This window comes from Giardia intestinalis, chromosome 4 (genome assembly GCF_000002435.2).
Source record: "Giardia intestinalis strain WB C6 chromosome 4, whole genome shotgun sequence".
Classification (NCBI taxonomy): domain Eukaryota; phylum Fornicata; order Diplomonadida; family Hexamitidae; genus Giardia; species Giardia duodenalis.
Window position 1 is genome coordinate 600,164 of NC_051859.1, and position 22,240 is coordinate 622,403.

Below are 22,240 nucleotides of genomic sequence, written 5' to 3' on the forward strand. Positions count from 1 at the left end.
GATCAGGATTGATGCTTTGACAAATGACTATCCTTATCCGTGGCGTGCAAACCTGTCCCGAGTTATCCGGAATTCCCCTTGACCCCCGGGCCTCCCGCTATGTTTTTTCTGCTCATCATCTTTTCTTTTGGAGTTATTAGATTGATTAAACGTAATTTCTAGGCGTTTAGAGTCATCTTTCCGTGCACGTAGATTTTTTATAATGGAATAAGCTCCACGTACCAGGGTTTCGTCACGCTTGGTCGCAGCCGGTATACTTTTGCCAACATGCTTGGCGTTATATGCGTGCAGTAAGCGCGAGTATTCATTTTCGCGAAAGCGATAGCCCATCCGCAGGGGAAAATTTCGCTCTCTGCATTCAAATTGGTAATGGTCTCTTGCGCCACATATGAAACAGCGCATCTTTCCCAGTAACCTGCTCCTCTTCTCTTTTGCCTCCTTCTTAAGATCGGGGCAGTCTCGCGACATGTGTCTCTGAAAGCAAAACTTGCACCTCTCCGTGCCCCTACAGTGTGGCATATACTCTGGACACACTAATCCACTGTGGGGCCCTCCGCAACGGTAGCATTCGTTGGCGTATGTGTTTATAAAATTGTCTATGTCTATCAGATCGAGCAATCCTCCGGGAAGGCGATTCTTCTTCTTGCACGAACAATTTGCTTCACCACAAAGCATGCACACATTTGCGGTGCACGTGTCAACCTGATGCCGATCGTCTCCGCAGCAGAAGCAAACCCCGATTATCCTTTTCCTGGACCGACACATGTGTGCAAGATGGCCTATTTGGCCACATTCTCTGCACCAGATTGTTTCATCATAGTCGAAGTATCTTCGAACAGGATAGTCCGCAACGGGAAAGGGCTGCTGCTGGGAGAGACTGGCGATCGAAAGGTTTGACTGGGACATGCTCAGAAAGGATTCACTGAAGCGAAGTGGAGAAGCAAAGTCATGCGCACTGGGTATTGTTGGCTCCGGGGTGGCATCCAGCTTCGGGGTTGTCGTCATTGATCAATGTAAATTTTCATCCATTAATGCTGCAATTTATATGGTATTGCACGAAATGGCACTGCAATGGTTATGCATTTTAAATTGATTTTTGTCCTACAAATTGGACCCGAAACGACTGAGCCATGCAATCGGATGACATCGGGATGAAGAACAGCAGCGGAGTGGTCGTAGACGCATACATACCGCGCAAGTGTTCAGCAACAAATAGGCTCATTGGCCCGAAGGACCACGCCGCAGTCCAGCTGAGCGTCGCCAGGGTTAATGATAAGGGCAAGATGATCGAGAACAACTATGTTACATTCGCCTTCTGCGGGGCCATCCGCAGCCGAGGCGGAGTGGACTCGGCCTTCATGCTCCTCGCCCAGGAGCACGGTCTCATGGAACGCCTTTAGGTTGCCGCATACACCGGCCAAGTAAACGCTCTGATACTTGCTGTATTCCTGCGTTGATTTACACAGCCTTCGGGTTCAGAGCGAGCACCTGGCTGCTAGGTCGTAAACGGCCTCCATGACAGCATCGTTTTGGGGAACCCCCTTCATCAATCCGGTGGCAGATGACCTTAGGGCAATGATGAGATTGGCTAGCTCATTAGTGTCTTCATTGGCCAAAAGCGTGAAGCGAATCGTGTATCCATAAACCTCCAGCTCGTCAAGGAGGACTGCTCGGAGCTCTGCAAGGGGCTCTAGGTCTAAGGCTAGAGCACCAACATCAATGACGTTGGCCATTATTTCTAAAAGACCGTGGGGAAGGACAGGGATGGCTTCTGTCGGAAGCATAGTCGATTCCAATACAACGTTAGAGGCAGAAATCCCGCTCTGGTACTCCTTGAAGTACGCTGATAACCCGGCTACACTCTGTGTAAGAGATGGATGGAATATGACTACCCTGGAAATCTCGGCGGGTGTCAGATCTCTAAGCTCAAAGAGTGCAAAGCTGTACCGCACAAAACTCGACCAATCGTGGTACTTGGCCATCACCGTTGCAGCCTGCCTAACCTTCACCGGTAAAGAGACCAGCTCTTCGTTAATTGAGCGACGCCTGTCCTTGAACGACTGGATTGCCAAGCCTGCTTCCTTCGATCTGTAGAAGATTTGGAGGACGCAATCTGCTAAGGTTGCACTTGTCTTGACTAGCTGGACCAGAACAAATTCGTGAAGGCTCTTTGCATTGTGTTCTAGAAGGCCAAAAGACACAGGAGTTCCCTGGCCATCTGTGTCTATAGATATTTTATAGATGCTACACATTTGGCTAACCAGGCTGCAGATAACGTTGAAGAGATCATACAAACATGGATGAAGAGAGTTGAGCCAAGAAGGGATGTCATTATATGTCGAAATTGACAACAGATCAATGTTCGTTTCTCTAGACACCAATGCCGTTTGCAAATAAACACAGAGCGAATCGAGTGATTGAGCCATCGATAAGACCTCAAAAAGCCGTTCCTGCGTTAATTTAAACTCATCTGACATACTGTTTGAAAGAGGGTCAAGAACAGACCTTACGTTCTTCAGAATACCGTGTGCTATGGGAAGGTGACTGGTTGTTGTCAGGGTCACGCCGCTCAAGATAGATTCGAAGCCATTCAAGCATGCTTCGCGGAGTTTGGTAAAGCCGGAATTGAATTGTCCATCCGCTTTACAAACTGACGAGTATATCTTCCCTATACTTTGCTGCAGCTGCTGACAAACCAGTACCTCATTGTACTCCGACACAAAGTTAGAGTACTCGTGGAAGGTGAGCAGATAGTAATCAGCTTCAAGAAGGGTCGGGGATTCGTTCCCACGACCGGTGTAAACGTAGAAGAACTTTATAAGGCCAGACATAGCATAGAGAGCTTCCAAATACGTTCGAATCTTCATTTTCAGATCGGCCGTAACAAGGCTTTTGACACCCCATAGCCCGGTCTCTTTGAGAAATGTAATGAATAGTATGAGATCCTCGATTTTTTGTATGCACGCTTTGAAGTACAACTTACAGAGTGTCTTGTGTCTTGCTATTTCCTTCCTGTCGATAGATGAACCAGGCCCTGAAGAGAGGGTTCCAGAAACCATGAATGCCCTATCACTACTGGTGTGTTCGCGTGCACACCAGATGGGGTCTTCTATATTATTGATAATAGAACGGTCAGTTATGTGTATAAGAAGCCTCTCCAGATCTGCTGGGACGAGTGTTTGGAACAAGAGGTTGAAAAGAGCATCTCCGCTGCAATATGCACTGTAGGATGCATGGAGGAGATCGTAGGGCGTGAGCTTCGAGCCGCCAGTTGGGTCTGTGTGCTTTAGGCGCTTTTCTAGGTATTCTCGTCTCGCTCCGTCACCAAGCTTACTACACGAGCCACCATTATGTGAGGTAAAAAGTATATCCATGTTGACGTTCCCAGTCAATGACCTGTCGAGGGGTTCAACTGTGGCACCTTCAGGGGTCTGCCCAATGGCCTCAATGTAATTACTGAGAGAGCGTAGATAACCCTGGTTTGTTAGGAGAAGAATGCTGGTAAGGTGGACTGTCTTGATGAGCCGCAGCTTGCGATGGATGGCTCGCCGAGATGCGAATCCGTAGGAACTGATGGATCCTGCGCCTTGTGGAAATGAAAAATTGCGACCAGTAAAGCGCTCTGAGCCATACGGCTTGAGCTGCACAACGGCTTGCGAGTCATAAATATTATCAATATTTCTGCAAGTCATATCGCTCCTGCTCATTCCTTGGGACTTTAGAACGGATGCCACAGGCACACGAGTGAGCATAAGGTCATCAAATGCTTTCCCGGTGAGTCCAAGCCTGTTTGTAAAGGCCATATTTTTCCTCTGTGAAGCGTGGACGGTAAGTAAGTTTGGTAATGATCCGTAATAGAGCACAGTATACCGCTTGAGAAGTTCGCTCCTGATGCTGTGTGCCATCCGTGCTTTAGTTGATCTAAGTCCGTGTAACACGGAAGTTACCTTATGCATTAGGCTAGGATCAATGGGGGTGTTGAAAAGGGATTCAACAAATTGGGGCAATTCATCCCTGTACTGCAGGAAGTAGTCTCCCGGCTTGTTATAAATGTAAACATGAGAGCTTGTCCCTGGAGAACCATATGCCAGGGCCAAGGCTTGTGGAGAGAGATCTGAAATTCCAGACAACACTCTCGTGCACAACACCCGGCTTCCTGTCACTACGTATCCTACTTTGCTATTTAAGAGGGGGATATCTAGGCTTGGGCGTCTAGAGTAGAAGTCGGCAAGAGGGAAGTTTTCGACAGAATAGTTGAACATATCGATAACTAAATCTTTAAGCGCCTCTGACTTGAATCTTCTACTGTGCTTCGTCTGCTTAGAGAAGAGCTTGTCGGAGACAGGGATATGGGATATCATCATTGTACCTGAGTGCATATGAGCGTCGTCGAGGCCGGGGCCTTCAACGGGCATCTCAGATACTCGTCCTTCTTTGCGCTGAACTAAAGGGTTGAGCAGGATATCAGCCACAATCACATTTGTGTGATGATTGTAATAAAGAAGGGAATATGTGACCGAGCCCTCTTGTGGACAATTATCAATCAAGCGAAGATTCTTGCTCTCTGATAGGGCTATAACTGAATATAGAAGAATGACGGAGTTCTTATCTATAACGTTACAATCTGACATCGTTATATAAGCGCGTTCATCTTCATAGTCTATGTGTGGGATTGTTTCTGTGGCACAGGAAACGTACCTAGTTCCGGGGAAAAGAGTAGATAGCTCGTCTGCCCGAATAATTGCCTGTGATGAGAACACCATTGAGGACGTATCGCACACTCTCAATCCAACAGAATCAGGAGGCCTGTCAATTAAGCCATAGAAGCAGAGTCTGTCGTAAGCCTCCTTCGATAGTTCACCAGCGATAGGCTGTTCTTTATCGGCCCTGCTTTTGCTGGCAAACAGAGACTGCTTAATGTCACCTTTGGCAAGGCTCTCTGGCCGGTAACTTGCTCCATAATATTTAACGTTAGAGAGAAACCTTCGACCATACCTAGTCAACGCATTTATAACCGGAATTCTCTTCTTGAGCAGAACAATTCTGTCTTCATAGATAATCAATACTTGCCCGTTGATAGCCGTGGAAGTTGTTTCCAAGTCGGTAACCCTGATGCGGAGAACTGGATCCAAGGTAAGAAAGTTAGAGACCCAGGCATCATTGGGTATTTCTGGAAAGTAGACTCTAGCATTGTTTTTATACTCTTTATAGATCCCGCCTTGGTCTAGCTCTGATTGATGCAGCGACCTAAATTGCTCGCCTTGTGGATCATATAGCTGTACGCCATCGACATTAGTCAACTCCAGTGGGTTGAGCAGGTTGTTGCGACGAAGCTGTTCGTGTTCTTCAGCCCATCTTCCCAGCCGCCTCTTGCCCTCGATTTGTTGGGGCTTCAGTCCGATGCTTCTTTGAAGATGCGTGCGCTTAGGAGGCTTCATGAGCTTTAGAAGCTCCTTCTCACCGCCGGTCTTGGTCAGGACATGTCCTGCCTCCTTCATTTGAAGAAGCACCTGGCGCTTTAGTGCAATGGGATACGCAAGCCTGTCAACCTCCGTATAGCCAGAAAAGAACTCGCGCATCTGTTCCAGCAGAGAGTGCGCTGTTTTTCGACCTCCTAAAGATCTTGTGGGGAAGGGCTCGTCAACCAGTTCAAGAGTGCAGGAAGAGTAAGGAACATTGTATGCCCGTATCCCCAGCTTATTGCTGCCCAAGAGGCTGTTTCGCCCAACAGTCATACTGATTGCTGAATTTGTTTGCGAAATAGGACTGGCCCTGGTTGGCATTCCCGTTAGCATCCCTTTACAAAACTGTGCCACTGCCACCTTTGTCCGCTTGATAATTCCTCTCTGTGGAGCCATGGGATCAGCCTTATGAAAGGATCCGAGCCAACTACTTGCTTGGAGCCTGAGTGACTTGCGCTCTTTGACACTGACCGCAGACATGGGGGCCCGCTTGGAAATCTCAAAGTCCAGCTGCTCATCAATCCTCAGTGTGACCCTCAGAATGCGCCCAAGGCTGGTGCCAATAAGCAAAGTTACTCGTAATGCTTTAGAGCTCCTGGATGCATGCGGAGGATCGGGCAGTATGCCTGCTCCAGCGGTTTCGGCCGCCGTTACAAATTCTGTGGGATAGAGATTCAAATAATTACATAATCTGCTACGGACGAGACACAGGCGGTCCCGTCTAAAGTCCTTTTGAAGGTCGCTAAAGCAGAGAAGAAACCCATCTGTCGTGATAGCCACAGCCGTCTGAGGAAGGTCGGCCATGATTCCAGGAAAGACTGACTCAAAGGTAAACACAAAGGGATTGCTGGGGTAAGCGGTTGACGGTACAGCGTCCGGTCCTAGCAAAAATTCATTGTTATTACCGTTGTGAACCTGGTTGGCCAGCAAAGGATCACCGAGAGCCTCATCTGCGGGGCTGAAGGGTGATGTTTCCAGAATAAGAAGGCGCTGTGGCGTTGCATCTATCGAACTATAGAGGATAGTCCTGTATCTAGAGGCTATGGAAATACAAAGAGTTGATCTGTCAATGGACGTGCGGCACTGGTCCATTGTGAGATTGAGCGTCTCCATGTATGACAGCACTAACTGCGGCGGCTCATATAGGTCTCTTTCGCGGGTCCTAATGCTCATCAGTACAAGATTTAATTTTTCTATTGCAGGCGTTCCATGGACAACAAAAAATTAAATAAAAATCCCATGCCAAGTGGAGCATTTTCTTTCTCACAGAAAAGCGAAATCAACGAGCACGAATATCCACAAGATAAGATAACTCATTACATTTTTGGGCAGTGCATAGGGAGAGGGTCCTTTGGGTCTGTTTATTATTGCCTCCACCGCGAATCGCGGAATGAATTTGCAGCCAAAATTATGTCTAAACGGTATCTGTCTAAGAGGTTCTTCATCAGAGAGTTCAATACCCAGGGTTCAGAGCCTTTATCAGGCTCAGACGACGCGGGGCAGGCAAGGGCTGGTGCCTCTAACCAGGACACCATCCTCTCTTATTTGGACCTTGCATATCAAGAGATAGAGGTTATGAAAACCTTTCGCCACCCATGCTTGCTCAGACTCTACGAGGTCATCCAGTCGACTGAGCTGGATAAGCTTCTCATGATTATGGACCTTGCTGAGGGACCTATTTCATCTGTGGCGCCTAACGCGTCTCACGTGAATAGTAACGTAGTAGGAATGCTACGATGTATTTACAACTCTACCGACCTTGACAACTTGCTAGAGTATTCCTCTCTCTGCTGCACTCCAATGTCTCTTTCATTTCTCCGGAAGGCAATCCTCCACATCACTCTTGGTCTCTATGCTCTCCACTCCAAGGATTATGTCCACGCAGACATAAAGGCCGCAAACGTTCTCCGTCTGGCCAACGGTAACTTTGTGTTGGGAGACTTCTCTCTCACTAACCACGTTAGCGTAACACGTACCATGTCTACGGTTGTTTCTGCAGCATATGCCTCTCCTGACAACCGCGGGTTGACTAAGGAGAATGACGTTTGGGCTTTTGGGGTGACTCTATTCATGCTCCTCTTTGGCCGCCATCCTGCATCGCTTTGCCTGCATATCCTTGTCAGCAAGCTCCCGCCACCGGAGGATGGTGGCATAATTATTTCTCCTAATCCACTAAAGCGGCTAAATCATTGGAGTGACGTATTACGCGAGGCTCCCGACGCCCTCACCAACATCCTGAATGTCAACACGGCATCCCCACATGCAACCGTAATACAGATTATTGTGGGGTGCTTGGAACTAGACTACAAAAAGCGTTTTACGGTTCCGATGATTTACGACCTAATTATAGGGGATCATATCAAGAATACGTGCTACCGTGTTACAAATAAGTTCACATTGCGGCTAATGCTCAATTTCTACAAGATTCAATCCAGTATTATCTTGGGCTCTGGACTCCCCCCTCACCTAACCGATCCATCCATTACATCTCGATTTAAGGTAGACATTTGGAGGAACGCCATGCAGCGCCATCAATTCTACAAAGCAGGAGAGGATCTTGAGCTAGATCTGTCTCTTCCCCTGACACAAATGATTCTAAAGAAAAATTACGTCACTTTCCTCACAGACATGGTCTCAACTATGGATCCATCTAACGAGCATTCTGCGAGTTTCCTGATAAGCCTTGCACTTATGGGAACAGACGGGGATCTTGACGTTTATTTCTACTCTAAGTTTATACGGTTGTTTCTCTGGGGTGTTTCCAGCAAGCGCACTATGGATACGTACTGGAGCGATATAGCCTATCTCCTCTACAATAATATGAACTACAAACGGTTGCACACCTCGAGGACCCTCAAGGAACTGAACTTCCCGTCTATACATTCCACAGACTCTGAAGATTCTGAAGAGCAGCATGTCATGTTGCTAGGCAAACTGGAACAAGAGTTGGCCCCTGAAATATGTAATCTGGATATGGGATGCAGCCCCCTCTTTGAATTTGAACAAAGAAATCACTATTTCGTAAAGGACATGTTTTGGAACTTTCCGCTCAACGCGAGTTTTGCACGCACACGCATACTTTTGATGGATCAAGGACTGCGGCCTCCCCAGTTGGTTTTCTATGAGATGTGCATGCTTAAGCATGATCTTTCAAAGTCCCATGGACTCGCTACCTCCCTCTACGCGTCTAAGAGTGATAAAAAGGGAAACTCCAGTGACCCTCAGGCACGGTTCAGATCTGCCTGTGCATCAGTGGTGAAAAGACTAACAGCTAACGATTCATCAGCAACTTCGTTTCTGACGGGTGCCAATTACGGCTCTAGTGCCTTGAACACGGAGGGTGGCAAAGACGCCGACGCCATGCACTTTGTCGAAGAGGATGCATATGGAATGAAGGGCTATGATGGCGGAAATTTGCTATCGTCAACTTTAGGAGTTATGAGCGGAACTGGAGAACCACATTGTCATGGCCCTGCTGCATCTGCAATTAAAGGCGTTCCCTCAACCCTGGGAGATGGGGCCTCCAGTGCCTCTGCCCTCGCTGAGGATCTCTTTGAAGAAGAGATAGACCTCGCCAAGCTATCTAGTCTTTTCTCTAAGCAGTATATTTCAGAGCAGGACATAGCCGGCACGGGACTATATGTAGATAACTTCTCCTTTGGCTCCGGGGAAAAGGCCAGCAAGAACAAGGTATGTGTTGTGGCAGGAGGTAAAGCAGATCCGAGTGCTACCGCTCCGTTCATGAAGGACCTGTTCAATCTCGACAGTAGAAAAGATCAGAACAGCATGCTCGGACTAGGAAGCTTTTCGCTTAGTACCTTACAGCATAGAAAGGCGTCTCCGGCCAAAAAGAAGACTTTGCACGTGAATTCCGCGGGCCAACGGAAAGAGGGGACTAGTCAAGCTGATGCACATACCCCCTCAGATGCGACAGATAAGAAACAACTTCTGAGCGATAGTAGCTCTGATGACGGTGACATTGTGGCCGTCGCAGCATCTGACTCTGACGACATGGACCGAGCCTTTGGCCTGGAGGAGGAGGCCGCCAAAAAGTCAGGTACATCTAATGGTAGTGATATTAGCGATGATGATTCTGATATTGAGTTTGTCGGGTCCAATTCTGATAATATGGACGCCGCGTTTGGCCTGATTAGCAGCTCCGATGAGTCGGATGTCCAGGACATTATGGATATGACTGACTCTTCTAGTGAAGGTGATGATTATAGTGATGGGTACAGTAGCGACGGTGATATAGTTGCTATAGGCTCCGATTCAGAAGAGATGGACGCGGCTTTTGGTCTAGAGAAAGAGCCAGTGAAGAGAGAGAGCAAACAGCTCTCTGCGCCGGTTTCCAAACCTCAACCGGAGGCACGCGGCTCCTTCGATTCTCTTATGGTTCCCGAAACCGTCTCAGGCGAAAAACGAATGGAAAAGCCAAAGCCCAAAATGACACTGATAGCTCAGAGCTTTGATGCATTCGACGAGGCCCTAGAAGACAAGTACATGGAGAGTCTTCCAGATGATGAAAAGCAACTATACAGTGTTGGTGGGCCGTTGTCTTATCCCCTGATAGGAACAGGTACTGTACTACCACCAAACGATGATGAAGGTATACAGGAGGTGCCCCTCAGGGCTCAAGGCGCTGAGAACACGTTCAGCTTCGGGAGCTTCGCGTCACTCCGAGACTCTGCGATGCAGCTTTTCTCCAAGCGACCACTATCAGATCAGCAGGCACAGGATGCACATTCAGATGCTATTGAAACTATTGGAGAGGACTCCACCCTTATTCTAGAGCCGCTCGTCGGAGTTGATCGCCAAAAGGGGGGAACTTTGCATAATTCGTTTACCTCTGAGGGGCGTGCTGGCAACCATATAGACTCTGTCTCACTCAAAGATCCAACATATGAGCTCAAGGACAAGGACACAAGCCCGCTAACCTGTATGTCTGTCGGCAAGCTAGATATGGGTTTGGACATAGATGATGAAGAATCAAACGTATTTTCTCAGCCCTTTCAGATGTTATCACTGACTGTTGACAAAAGTGTGAAAAGACTTGATGCCGTTTCAGTAATGGACCCTTTGACCTCAGAAATCCATGACACTCAAGCAAGTAGCCAGGAAGCCTTTGCACTCGACATTAATCCGGAAGACAGTGAGAGCATAGACCGAGGAATCAACATTGGATTCGCACAAAATCTTCCGGAGGACGCTGGTGCTTTGACAAACCAGGATGACAACTTTGATTGTCTGCACTTATCCTTCCACAATGACAATATAGAGTATCCTCACTCAGACTCTCATCTTTCATCCAGGGAGCATCATGATGATATAATAGCCAATGCAAATATTAGTAACAGCTCTGGAGAGTATGATCAGTCATTGAGAGTTGGACATGTTGCACACATGGCAATCAGCCAGGATTCCGATGAAAAGGTGAATGCCTACCTCAAAGATAGTGAGATGCACATTCCTGAGGAACACATGGCTCTCCTTATGACCAGGACTGTCATTCTGTTGATATATTCTACGTGGGCTGTGCTTCAGCGGTTTGGCCACAGGTATTCCAAAAGCATGTCACTAGCAGATGCATACTCCAAATTTCATATCCTGGTCGATCAAGTTCTCAGTGAAGGTACTCATCTGTATGGTAAGTGGAGAGAGTATAAAGATAAAGCGCAAGCAAGTAAGTCGACGAATGAGGAAGTTGATCCGCGTGTTAGGATGCTTTTAAAGTACGGCACTGATAAAGCCCATCCCTATGCCTTGACAAGAACTTTGGCCACCAACATTTTGTCTGTTGGAAGAGCATACATTCAAGCTCTCTGTGAAGAGCTGGGCACGCCCACTTCTTTTGATGATGACTGGGTATCATGGCCACTGTTAGTCAACGACTGTACACAATTGCATGAGGTAGACCTCGATAGCTTCTTGCGTTTCACACCAGATAACTACAAGACGTACCTGCAAAACAAGCTAACGGGCTCTGTGCGCAACAGTTCATTCTCCCAACTTACTGATGCTTCCGCCTTTGATCAGCAAAACTCTAGCTTCAGTGGCTCGATGGAGTTCTTTGATAACCCCATGCTGCCCTTAGAGAACAACACCCTTGCGTATGATGTGCACTTTGGCAAGAGCAGCGTTATGGCTACTCTCCCAAGCATAAGTTTCAGTAAGAACCAGACAACAACTGGACTGCTAAGCAGAGGCCCTAGTGCTCTACCGCCAGGGCGAAACTCGGTGAGTGGATCTAGATCAGTGTCAACCAATTTATCAGTTCATGACAAACTAGTTTGCTCACTTTTACATCCCCAAGTTGTGACTGACCACAGTGTGATTTTTCAATCGCATTCCAACAATCTTAATAACAACGAATTAATGAAAAGGAAATGCGCTTCATGCAGCGATTTCTCACTCATGGCTGACGCAGCTCATTCTACTGAAGCCTTATTACACGCGTCCTCTGTGCCGTTGACAAAACTAAATGGTTTTCAAGACTTACTTGATCCTCCATCAGATGATCTTGCTTCAGATTCTAACGTCAACGCTATTGAGCCCCATGTCTCTCAAGTTAATCGAGTTTCCCTTGACGCTGATGAGTCATATGCTAAGACTGCCGAGGGAAGCTTTATTGAGCAGAACGTTCCTGCCACCATTGATTATTGTACAACTACATCTGCTGACTCTTCGCTACCCCACTCCTTGAGGAGTCGTAGCACCTTTTGCGGCTTATCGTTATGCACAGAAAGATTAAGACTGATCGAAAACTCTGCCAACTTCGATGTACCGCTCACCTTTCAATCACGGTCTGTATCCCTGCGGCACAAGGCAAGAGCTCCTCATAAGATGTCTAGATTGAGCTTGCACACCCATCAAAGACATCACTACGGTATTAGGCCCATCGTAGAGATTGTAAAGACTCCTTCCATTATGGATAGCTCTATCAGTACCTCTCCTACAAATGTCAGTCTTACAGAAGAGCAGAACGTGGGCAAAGAAAAGGGGGACGATGGCCTCTTTGAACTCTCTGCCCAGAGCTCATCGCTGGAAACAGATAATTTGAAGATAGAGCTTATTACAAATGACGTTGTTGATTTGATTACTCCGTTAAAGGTATCCTCTGGTCAAGTTCGCTCTTCTTCGCAAGAAAAGTGTACCCGTGATAGCCCATTGGAAAATTCTGATAGCAACAGGTTAGCATTGCGGCCAGTATCTCAGAATCTTCACGCTTCTAACGCTCACTCCACCACTGACAACATCCCTTTGCTATCCCTCTCGGATAAGCAACAGCGTTTGGAGAATCTGATCTCTCATTCCATACATCCATTCCTCGTATCGAGCTGGAAGTTGACGAAGCAAAGACTCACACTAAATGCATCTGGTCTGAATCCCAATAAAGGCTGGGTTATTCTGAGCATTATTGACGTAGCCCACTTCCTGCAGGGGATCGCGAAGATTATAAACGTGAGATCCACTACGTCGTCATACGGAACTGATGCGCCTCAGGTGCGGCTTTATTGCAATGAGAACATTGTCTATGAGCCTCGCTCGCTTCAGAATACCGTCGCACACAGCAGGCTTCCAAAGACAATAAAGGAGACAGTCAAGCTGCGGCAAAACGTCCACGATCTATGGGTTAATATTGGTCTAGATGCAGCTGAGCGATCTCCCCTTGTGGGTATTCGCCACAGCACGAAAGAGCGACAAGGGTATATCATCCGGCGAAGTACTCAACACCACGATGATGAGATTAATAAATATGAAGGAGATCTGGATGTGACGAGAGCCCAAGTTTGTTCTAGAAAGGCCAATGGAAAGGTTGAGCTTAGGCTGAAGTCCCTCTTCGATCTCTTAGAAATTAAAAATAAGGATGTCTTTAATGCTGACAACGCCCCAGCCACCATGAATGTGGGTGGCAAGGAGATCTATGGTAACGACTGCTCTGACTTTAAGCAAAGCGGCCACAGCTCATCGGATGACGGATATAACATTCCTTCAGGGTATAAGATCTTGAACACCTGCATGCCCGCAATGGGGGACATGGGTAAGCCTGTGTCAATATACCGTTTTTCTCGCAACGCTCCCACAGGCGATTACTTCACTTTTCTGTATGCCAATTCTGTTGAAGGCAATAGAGCCGACTTCAAAGATAGTTTGGTCCCAGGAGACCAAAACTATCTTGCCAATTGGTTAATTGAGACGGACAAGATAGAGCGGCCACAGGCCCAGATGGATGAGGTCATTGTACAGACCCAGGACTCTGTCAAGATAAAGCCACTTCAGATTGATAGTGACGCAAAGGTTATGCCTAGCATACTTTCTACGGCGGCAATCTCCATCAACTCGCAAGCAAACTTGAAACGAGTGGGGTCCAGCAACATATCTCATTCTGTGCTTCGCAGAAAGTCTGTCTCTGCGGCTAACATGTTTGCACTATATCCTCGGTCAGCCATTGGGCACATGTCAGAACCTTCTCCACAGGCTCCAGTGGAGCAACCATTCGAGAATGTGTCTACTCCCTCTGTAAAACTTGATGATTATCAAATTGCGGCTGTCAATGAGGAGAATAGCATCGAAGGACTAAGTACTTTCCAAATAGAGCCTGTAACTAGCAACATGGATATGTCGTCAGAGCAGCAGACTGGGACTAACGACTTGAACGGCTATGACTTTCAGCTTGCCAGCTCAGAGATGGACAGTAAGGCGTTGACAGATGTTCATTGTTTCACCATCAGTACTCTTGTAAGTCAACCGTCGCTACCTGCACCACTCATTACTGAACAGGATAACAACAGCGAACCGGAGCATCCCAACGATGCAGAGAAAAGGCCTCTAGCAATGAAGAGCTGCACCACAGGCACCAGACCCTTGTTTCCGACAATTACACGTCAAGACTATGAAGCAATGGAAAATGCACAGAGGCAGGCCTGTACAGAGGGCTTTGCTGATACAGGTGGCAATAGCACTCTTCAGGCTCTCTGTATAGATACGGGTGTCTACGTCAATCGAATGAGCTTTGAAGAACATGTGTTCATGCCGCACATCTTCCTCGAGATTCTCCTCGATCTGGTTGTCAATGCAAGGCAATACTCTAAGCCCTCAATTGTCCGTGCTGCCCTATTTAACTGCCAAGAGTCGCTGTACCTTGTGGTCAATGATTGTGGAATAGGTCTTCCCAAGCAGTGCTGGCAGCATGCTTTCTTCCACCAGCAGGAGCTGGCAGATATCTCACAGTGCCTTGGGTCGGGTCTTGCCCGTGCCATCCTCATTACTCGTGCCTACGGCGGTATTATTAACGTAAGCTCGTGCAAGAACGGCGGAACTCGCCTCATACTCAAGATACCTCTTCCCAAGGAGTCAACATTTATCGACGCTTGATCTTCACCGTACGGAGCGTAGCTATCTAAAAACCTCAGTATTTAAATCAAAGTCTAATTGTATTAGAAGCAATCTGCACCATGAGAAGTAAATTGTTAATGATAATTCTAGTTCCGGCGCCGCTTCTTCGTGGCTGGAGAATCCTGACCCTACAGGCCCAGCGCTGGCACAGAACAGTGATCTATCTGCTTCGCCCCCTTTACCTCATCAGGTATATCTCTCTTCTCATTCTAGGACTTATCTTCATCTTTCGCTACCTCTTGGTAATCAAGAACATGCTCCCAATATTCCAGTTTATTACTTTTCTATTGACTGTCTGGACTGGAGAGTGCATGAAAGCCCGCTACTCTGGAATTTACGAGTTACGCCCTCTCCTTATAGACGAGCCCTGGAATAACCTCAATCAGACGTTTACTGATAAATATGTTTTCTACGAGGCAGACGTGTGGATTAAGCTTTTCACGTCCAACGTTCTGGCGATCATCATGAGCTTCACAGAACTCGGAAAGAGAGGCCTTCGCCTTCTTCCATTTGTGTTTTCACTGATAGCTGATGTTCTTCTCCAGATACTGAGACCATATGGGAAGTTTCGAGCCATGGGCTACAACAAGGGCTTGTTGCACTGCATCATAGACAGCTGCCAATACATGAACAGGGCTCTCCGGAACCGACTTTAGTCACTAGACGTCATCTTCTGCTACCACATATAAGCTATTGACCTTGATAATGTCACGGAATATTGCATCGTGGACAGCAGTTAACCGTGCCTTCAAACGCTCGTCCCCAATGACTTCCACCGCGATTATTAGCTGGTCGACAAGGTTTATTAGACGCCTGAACATCCTTACTATGTTCCCTTCGAATTGGCTCCGGTCTATGTCGAGGATCTCCTGAAATGTCTGACCTGCCGCCCATGAAAAAGCAATTACCGCTGTGGTGTCGTCCACGATGTGATCAACTGTTGTGCAGCGCAACTCTAACGTTGTGTCCTCTGTTGCACAATCCTTTAGCAACATAGATACAATCTGTTTTAGCTTCGTCAACGCTTGAGACAGCTTCGGGTCCATCTGGAGTTGGTTACTCTTCGATGATCCCGATGCTCCAGTTCCCTCTCCGAGAAGGGAGGCCAAGACGCCAGCGAGGACTCGTGGAGTTAGGTCAGTGAATTGGGCCTCAAACAGACACTCAACGAGTATTACCTCATTTGCAGAGCTAACATGACATGCAACACGCCCCTTGTCTGTGAGAAGGTATGCAGCTTCGCTATCTGTGGCCCCAGGAATTTCTTCTATGAAGTGTTCACGGCGCAAGAAGTTTTTCAACTTTACCAGCTCTGAGCTCAGTATAAGGTCGTCGGCTTCTTGGATATATTGCTTAAATATCTGCTTTTTGGCATCTCGTCTCATACAATTGAGCATGAGAGAAAAAATCATACCCGATACCTCCAGCTGACCGGAGGCATCCTCATCATGTGGAGAGTTATCGATGTATTCCTTCACCATTTGATAAACAATCAGCTGTTCTTCTTTTAATGCCTGCTCGTTGGTGTCTTCCATGCGCGTCGAAATCTTAGCATAAATTGCAGGAGAGCACACGGCATTAAGCACTCTATGTAGAGTGGGCGCACTGTGTGCTGGTGATGAGAGTATACGCGTCAGAATCCCATATTCGTTGTCGCAAGTGATAGCATGTTCAACTAACTTTATGTTACAGTCTAGATCGTTAACCTCTGATGTAACGTCGGCATAGGCCAACTCAGAAAGGTTAACGTGCGGCTCCATAAGATCAGCTAGAGTAGAGGGGAAGCTGTGAGATTCGTCTGATGGTATGAGAGAGGCTATCATTTGATAATAGAAAAACATTGCCTCGGACTTATCATCATACCTAGAAAGGCTTTCCGGTATGGTCTTTAATATCTTTCCAGAAGCCCTTCGGATTGCTCTCACCGGAACGCGAACAATTACACAAGCTGTTGCTTCTATTTCGCTCCAGAGATGTTCATGCAGCTTTCCTTTCATCTGCTTCTTCTTAGACGATGCCCCACACTTGTCGATTGCTGTCAGGACACTGAGAAGGACGTCTCGAGGAGCAAGCATCTGATAGGACGCCTTGTTTTCACGCACGAATGGCTGGAGAGGATCAATGAACGAGTACTCATAAAGATTTTGTGGGGTGATGGACTCTGAGGAGTCATTAGCGTAAATGAGGTCATTTATATCTGCATGTGACACTTTCTGCTTTTCGACTGGTTTGGAACCTACCTTTCGAAGTGGCCTCCTTTTTACAGGGGGTTGACTCTCGTCAGCAGATGCGTCTTGGGCATCAGCTGGGCTATCCTGCTTTTGCAAGGTCGACATATATTCTTGATAGTATGGCTTGTTAATTAGTGCAGCGTGGGCAAGCTCTTTATCAACTCCTCTCGAGCTAAGCGAAGAAGGGACGGTGTCGCTAAACGCAATTAAGTGTGTTTCTGAAGCATTAGTGTACTTCGCCGGGACGGAGCCGAGAGAACAGGGAACCAAACAATCCACAAAGCTGTCAGAGCCTAGTCTTGTAACTTTCAGGACTGGTACCCACCCCAGGTCCAACCCATCGGCATGCACATGAACTATTCGTCCGCGAACTAATAACTGCTTCATAGAGTCTTGGGACAACAAACGAGACCAATCCACATAGTAACTAGTCTTGAGTGCAAAGAGATTAACATACTCAGTCAAGAGACCGTATAACCTTTGAGCATCCCAAGATGCTAGGTTTGCAAGTGACTGAAGCATATCTGGACCAAAGAATTGAGCGAGCTGCTCATACTCTCCGAAGGCTCTATGCAGGACATTAAGTATGCTTAGTAAAAGTCTGCCCAGTTGCGTTTTATCTACGGCATTGGCATTCTCTAGTGCAAGGATCTTGTCTATGCAGCGCGGCAACCTAAATAACTGCTGGAACTGCAAGAACGACCGCTTAATCACCTGCTCAGGAGAGGTATCTTCTATTTGCATCAATTTAAGGACACTATTAAAAGAGAGTCTATATGCACTGTTTAGTGGTTCAGTGGTTCCTTGAATTACCTTTACAATGTTGTCACATTCGTCTGCTGTGCTGAACATGCATATTGACATGCCCTGTTTGTCTATTCCTCGCCGGCCAGCGCGACCAGCCATCTGAACATACTCACCAGCAGTCACTAATCTGGAAGTCAATCCGTCGAACTTTTTAAATTCAGAAAAAATAATCGCACGAGCAGGAAGATTCAGGCCCATAGCGAATGTTTCGGTCGCATACAGAATCTTCACTAGCCCCTCAACAAACAGTATTTCTATAATCTCCTTTGCCCAGGGAAGTAACCCTGAATGGTGGACTGCGATTCCTCGTCGTAACATGCCACGAAGAACGACAATAGGTCTTAAGTTGCGATCTTCTTCTGGAAGGCACTTGAGCGCTGCGTCAAATATATTATCTATAACACGTGTTTGTTCAGGAGTCACCAAGCTCTGTATAACGGGAGGCTGCGCTTGAGTGGCCTGCTGGTTATCCTGTGGAATCAATGCCTGGGGTTCTTCACCGTAAGTCCGCTGCAAGGGTGGCCGGGAGGTGGCTCTTTGCCCATTATTAAAGTAGTCACTGATAAAGTCCATGGCGTACGTCTCACATTTCTTTTTCCCAAAGGCAAACACAATAAGGGGGAAGCAATCTCGTGCTATGAGGTTTTTCATTACTTTATGAAGAGTATCGCGAACGGCCTTCTGCTGCTGCTTCTTGTTTGAGTGGCCGCTGGTTCCTTCTTCTTCCCCGCGAGCTACTGCTTGAGCATTATCATGAGGGAGATTTGCTTTTGCTTTTATAACCTGATCATGTCTGATTTTATTTTTGTCAATAGATGAACAAATAGGGTACAGGCCATCTCCTCCTACTGGACAAAGGAAGTGCATAAGGGGTACTGGGCGATATTGGGTGTACACCACGTGCACCGGTATGGAGTGTAGAGACGCCACCCACCCAGCAAACTCGGATGCATTGGGCACCGTCGCCGAGAGGAAACAGAACTGAATGTTAGAACTGAGCATGGCAATACAGTCTTCCCAAACCAAGCCACGCTCGCTGTTCCGCATGTAATGAACTTCATCAAAAATAACATATCCTATCTCTCTCAGGAGTTCTGCACCTTGATGTAGCATATTACGCAGTATCTCAGTGGTCATAACCAAGACCCCAGCCGTTCTATTCAGGGTGGTGTCCCCAGTCATGATACCAACAGACCCCTTGGTGTATGCTGCAAGCTTTAGGTCCTGGTACTTTTGGTTTGATAAAGCCTTTATTGGGGTAGTATAAACCACACGTTGATTTTGAGCTAGTGCCGTTGCAATAATGTACTCTGCCACGGTCGTCTTTCCTGCACTGGTGTGAGCTGCAACAAGAACAGAGTGACCGATATGTAGGGCACCAATAGCTCGACGCTGGAAGGGATCGAGCTCGTACGGAAACTTGACCGGTAACTCCGCCGGAGGTTCACAGGTATAAATCTTGTTGGCAGGATCTCTGGGGATCTCATATCCGTGTGGGAAAACAACAGAATGGTGAATCTTCTTGAGAGGATCTTCGGTTGCTGACTCGCTAACGTCCACCACAATGGGCAGCTTCTTGGTCTGCTCTAGGAGCCCTTGGTCCATGAGCACGGCCTGCAGCTGTTCCCTGATGTTATCCACATTAGTGGCTTCTCTGGAACCCCCCTCAGGGCTGCTATTCTCGTCCCGACCCAGTAATGCAATCATTTAGAGAAATGAAAAGAAAAATTAAAATGGAGGAGTCGGGGCCTCGAACACCCTCTGAATGGTCTTTGTCCTTCCACGTCAACCTCCGCCGTGAAAAGCAGAGTTATAAGGTAAACGACTTTAGAACGTCTACCCTCCGTATTTGTGACTACACATCTGATCTCGACAAACTGCTTTGCTACTTGAATACAATTCCTTCCATTCAGGAAATGGTCCAGGGGTCCATCTCCCTGTTCCGCGATAACATTGAAAACCTATGGGAAGACCCTAAAAATGAGGGAGGCACCATATTACGTTTTATGTGTTGCAAGAAGGGCGTACACAGAGAGAGCGAGATTCATGGTGAGAATAACGATCAGGAACGCCAGGATACCCAGAAGAGGTTTATGGGGTCCGCCCCTAACTCGGGTAAGTATACATCTCAAAAGTCTCAAACTCCTACGCCAGTACTAGAGGTAGAGAAGATAACAGATCTGTGGAAGCTGTTGCTTGCCCTCATTCTTTCATCAGCCTTTGAGAAGAGCCCTTCTGAGCAATCCAGTCGGGCAATTAACGGCATATATTGCAAGGTGTCAAAGGAGGGCACCGTTACGTTTGAGATCTGGTTCAGCAGTTATGGTGGAAGCAACTCCAAGCAGAAGACCGTAAATAGTGTGAAAAGTCTGCTCACTGACATCTTTAACAGCCCCGAGCTAAAAGATTATGAGAGTGGGGCGGAGTCAGAAGGAAAAGGGTCTGGAATTAGTATTGCATCTACCTTTAAAGTTACCGAGTTAATCCTCAACGCCCCGAATAAGCATAAGGCAGGGATGCGCTCATCCATGTCTCATTAGATGTAAATGTGAGTGCGATGACCTATGCATGCACGGCTGTTAAGGCACGGGTACGCACAGGCTCCAACGGTAAATTTGCTAAAGATGAGTGCTCATCAAGAAAGTGACACAATGTCCTTCTCGCTTACCAATGAGGAGAAGAGGCTTCTGGCTTGCATATGCTACAGAAGATATACATAGAGGCTATACTGGCACAGTACTACGAGAACACTTAATCCAGCATGGGTAATGATATTACAAGCAGTGATCATACTAGACCAGAGAGCTGGCTTTGGAGTCAGGAAGTGGGTACAGGGAGACGCTATGTGTGTGAACCCGACTCTACAAATATCTTTGGACAAACAGCATAATGACTGCTTATATGCACGTTGCGCTAAAGCCAATTCAGCACATGTGCATGTCCTAGTAGTTATGTGTGCAGAAACATGTGCGTGTATTGACTCTGATTTGCCGTCTGTATGGTTAGAAGTGCCTATAGTACCTATATACACTCCTCTTGTTGTTATATGCTGACCTGCGTGGCAGGGTCTGCGGAGCTTTCGCTCCACGTACCTATGGAGCAATGCTCTGAGCTTTTGCTCCATCTCCGTCGCTCTAAGAGTAGGTTTGCTTTGATCACATGTATATTCCTGCGCAACCCTAGAGATAATAGTACGCAAGAGATTCGCCTTCTGTGTGGGAGGCATGCTTACACCTGAGTCTGGTCTACATGCTTCTATGGCCTCTTGAAGCCCCCTGTCGAGGATGGCCTCGTGTAGCATGTCTTTCAGCGATCGAAGCTGGCGCTGGTTGCTGTGTTGATGGCCGGTTTCAGAGATGCAAAGGTAATAACCAACTGGCACGTCAATTGCCCCTGAGAGATCATTACCCAGCGCAAAGCGTAAGCCGTGTAAGACGCACCTGCTGTCCATTGTTTCTCGAAAGTAAAACAGGAACTGTGTTGCACCAGTGTAGTAATCGGAGGACGAGCTGCCCCTCGTCAACAACGGGGTAAGTGGAGTTAGTTGTTTCTTCTCGACGTCAAGCTCAAAGCAGCACTTGCTTGTGAGACTGATGATTAGACTTTCGCGACAATTCCCGTAATCTAGTCTGTGCAATTTCATACACTTTTCTATGGTAACTGGGGGCAAAACCAGCTCCTTCAGGGCCTTGCCACGTACTTCGTAACTTCCTATGTCCTGTTTACCTATCAATCTGAGAAGATTGCTCGTACTATGAATGTATAAAAAGCTGTGCTCAAAGATCCATAATTGGTGCCTATCAGTGATTGAGATGCAAATTCCACTACGCCCAAGTTGGAAGTATGCATCCAGATCACCAATCTTAGTCACCTCACAAGCAAACAGCGGAGAGCTCCTGCTGAAGCTAAAAATGACGTAACTGTCTAGCATAAGCAGTGAGCCAGGGGCATTCAGGCAACGACTGCAGCTCTCCTCGGTAAACATCTGAACGCGAGCTACTCCGGAGTATGTGTATTCATTGGTGCTAGAATTATAGATACTGAGAAAGGGTGCTTGGCTAGTATATGATAAAATGAGTATGTTTTGGGCGAACATTTGAGCGTTCAATATATTGCGGCCGCTCAGCTGCAAAAAGGGTTCAAGGACTGTTCGCTGTGAAAGGGCTAAGAATAGTTGAGAGATTGAAAACCCTGAGACCTGCAGCTCAGAAAAGAACAAGATATGCGTATCAGTTGCACTGGAGCGAGTACAGCCTTCCAAGTGTCGCCAACAACCAGCAGCATCGGGCTGCAGGATCAGCTTACGATTGCAAGACATACCCTTAAAACAAAAAATTGTACTTA

At 47.1% G+C, this 22,240-nt stretch overlaps 8 protein-coding genes across 8 annotated transcripts; 4 read left to right on the forward strand and 4 right to left on the reverse strand.

The window, feature by feature from the left end:
- Positions 1-33: 33 nt before the first annotated feature.
- GL50803_007081 (uncharacterized protein) lies at positions 34-1,005 on the reverse strand (the record flags this gene model as incomplete). Its single annotated transcript, XM_001709463.1, has 1 exon — positions 34-1,005. One exon carries the CDS (start codon positions 1,003-1,005, stop codon positions 34-36), a length of 972 nt encoding a protein of 323 aa, XP_001709515.1.
- Positions 1,006-1,130: 125 nt separating this feature from the next.
- GL50803_007082 (Ribosomal protein S21) lies at positions 1,131-1,400 on the forward strand (the record flags this gene model as incomplete). The annotated part of the gene is made up of 1 exon (XM_001709464.1): positions 1,131-1,400. One exon carries the CDS (start codon positions 1,131-1,133, stop codon positions 1,398-1,400), a length of 270 nt encoding a protein of 89 aa, XP_001709516.1.
- A 75-nt stretch (positions 1,401-1,475) lies between these two features.
- On the reverse strand, positions 1,476-6,635 carry GL50803_00101212 (uncharacterized protein; the record flags this gene model as incomplete). The annotated part of the gene is made up of 1 exon (XM_001709465.1): positions 1,476-6,635. The coding sequence occupies one exon, from the start codon at positions 6,633-6,635 to the stop codon at positions 1,476-1,478; it is 5,160 nt and encodes a 1,719-aa protein (XP_001709517.1).
- A 66-nt stretch (positions 6,636-6,701) lies between these two features.
- Positions 6,702-14,837, forward strand: GL50803_0096363 (Kinase, CAMKK; the record flags this gene model as incomplete). The annotated part of the gene is made up of 1 exon (XM_001709466.2): positions 6,702-14,837. One exon carries the CDS (start codon positions 6,702-6,704, stop codon positions 14,835-14,837), a length of 8,136 nt encoding a protein of 2,711 aa, XP_001709518.2.
- A 98-nt stretch (positions 14,838-14,935) lies between these two features.
- GL50803_0096364 (uncharacterized protein) lies at positions 14,936-15,514 on the forward strand (the record flags this gene model as incomplete). The annotated part of the gene is made up of 1 exon (XM_001709467.2): positions 14,936-15,514. The coding sequence occupies one exon, from the start codon at positions 14,936-14,938 to the stop codon at positions 15,512-15,514; it is 579 nt and encodes a 192-aa protein (XP_001709519.2).
- A 3-nt stretch (positions 15,515-15,517) lies between these two features.
- On the reverse strand, positions 15,518-19,603 carry GL50803_0017146 (Helicase; the record flags this gene model as incomplete). Its single annotated transcript, XM_001709468.1, has 1 exon — positions 15,518-19,603. One exon carries the CDS (start codon positions 19,601-19,603, stop codon positions 15,518-15,520), a length of 4,086 nt encoding a protein of 1,361 aa, XP_001709520.1.
- Positions 19,604-19,629: 26 nt separating this feature from the next.
- Positions 19,630-20,436, forward strand: GL50803_0096264 (putative Eukaryotic initiation factor 4E; the record flags this gene model as incomplete). The annotated part of the gene is made up of 1 exon (XM_001709469.2): positions 19,630-20,436. The coding sequence occupies one exon, from the start codon at positions 19,630-19,632 to the stop codon at positions 20,434-20,436; it is 807 nt and encodes a 268-aa protein (XP_001709521.2).
- A 161-nt stretch (positions 20,437-20,597) lies between these two features.
- Positions 20,598-22,214, reverse strand: GL50803_0017145 (uncharacterized protein; the record flags this gene model as incomplete). The annotated part of the gene is made up of 1 exon (XM_038045902.1): positions 20,598-22,214. One exon carries the CDS (start codon positions 22,212-22,214, stop codon positions 20,598-20,600), a length of 1,617 nt encoding a protein of 538 aa, XP_037901933.1.
- Between the last annotated feature and the right edge of the window lie 26 nt (positions 22,215-22,240).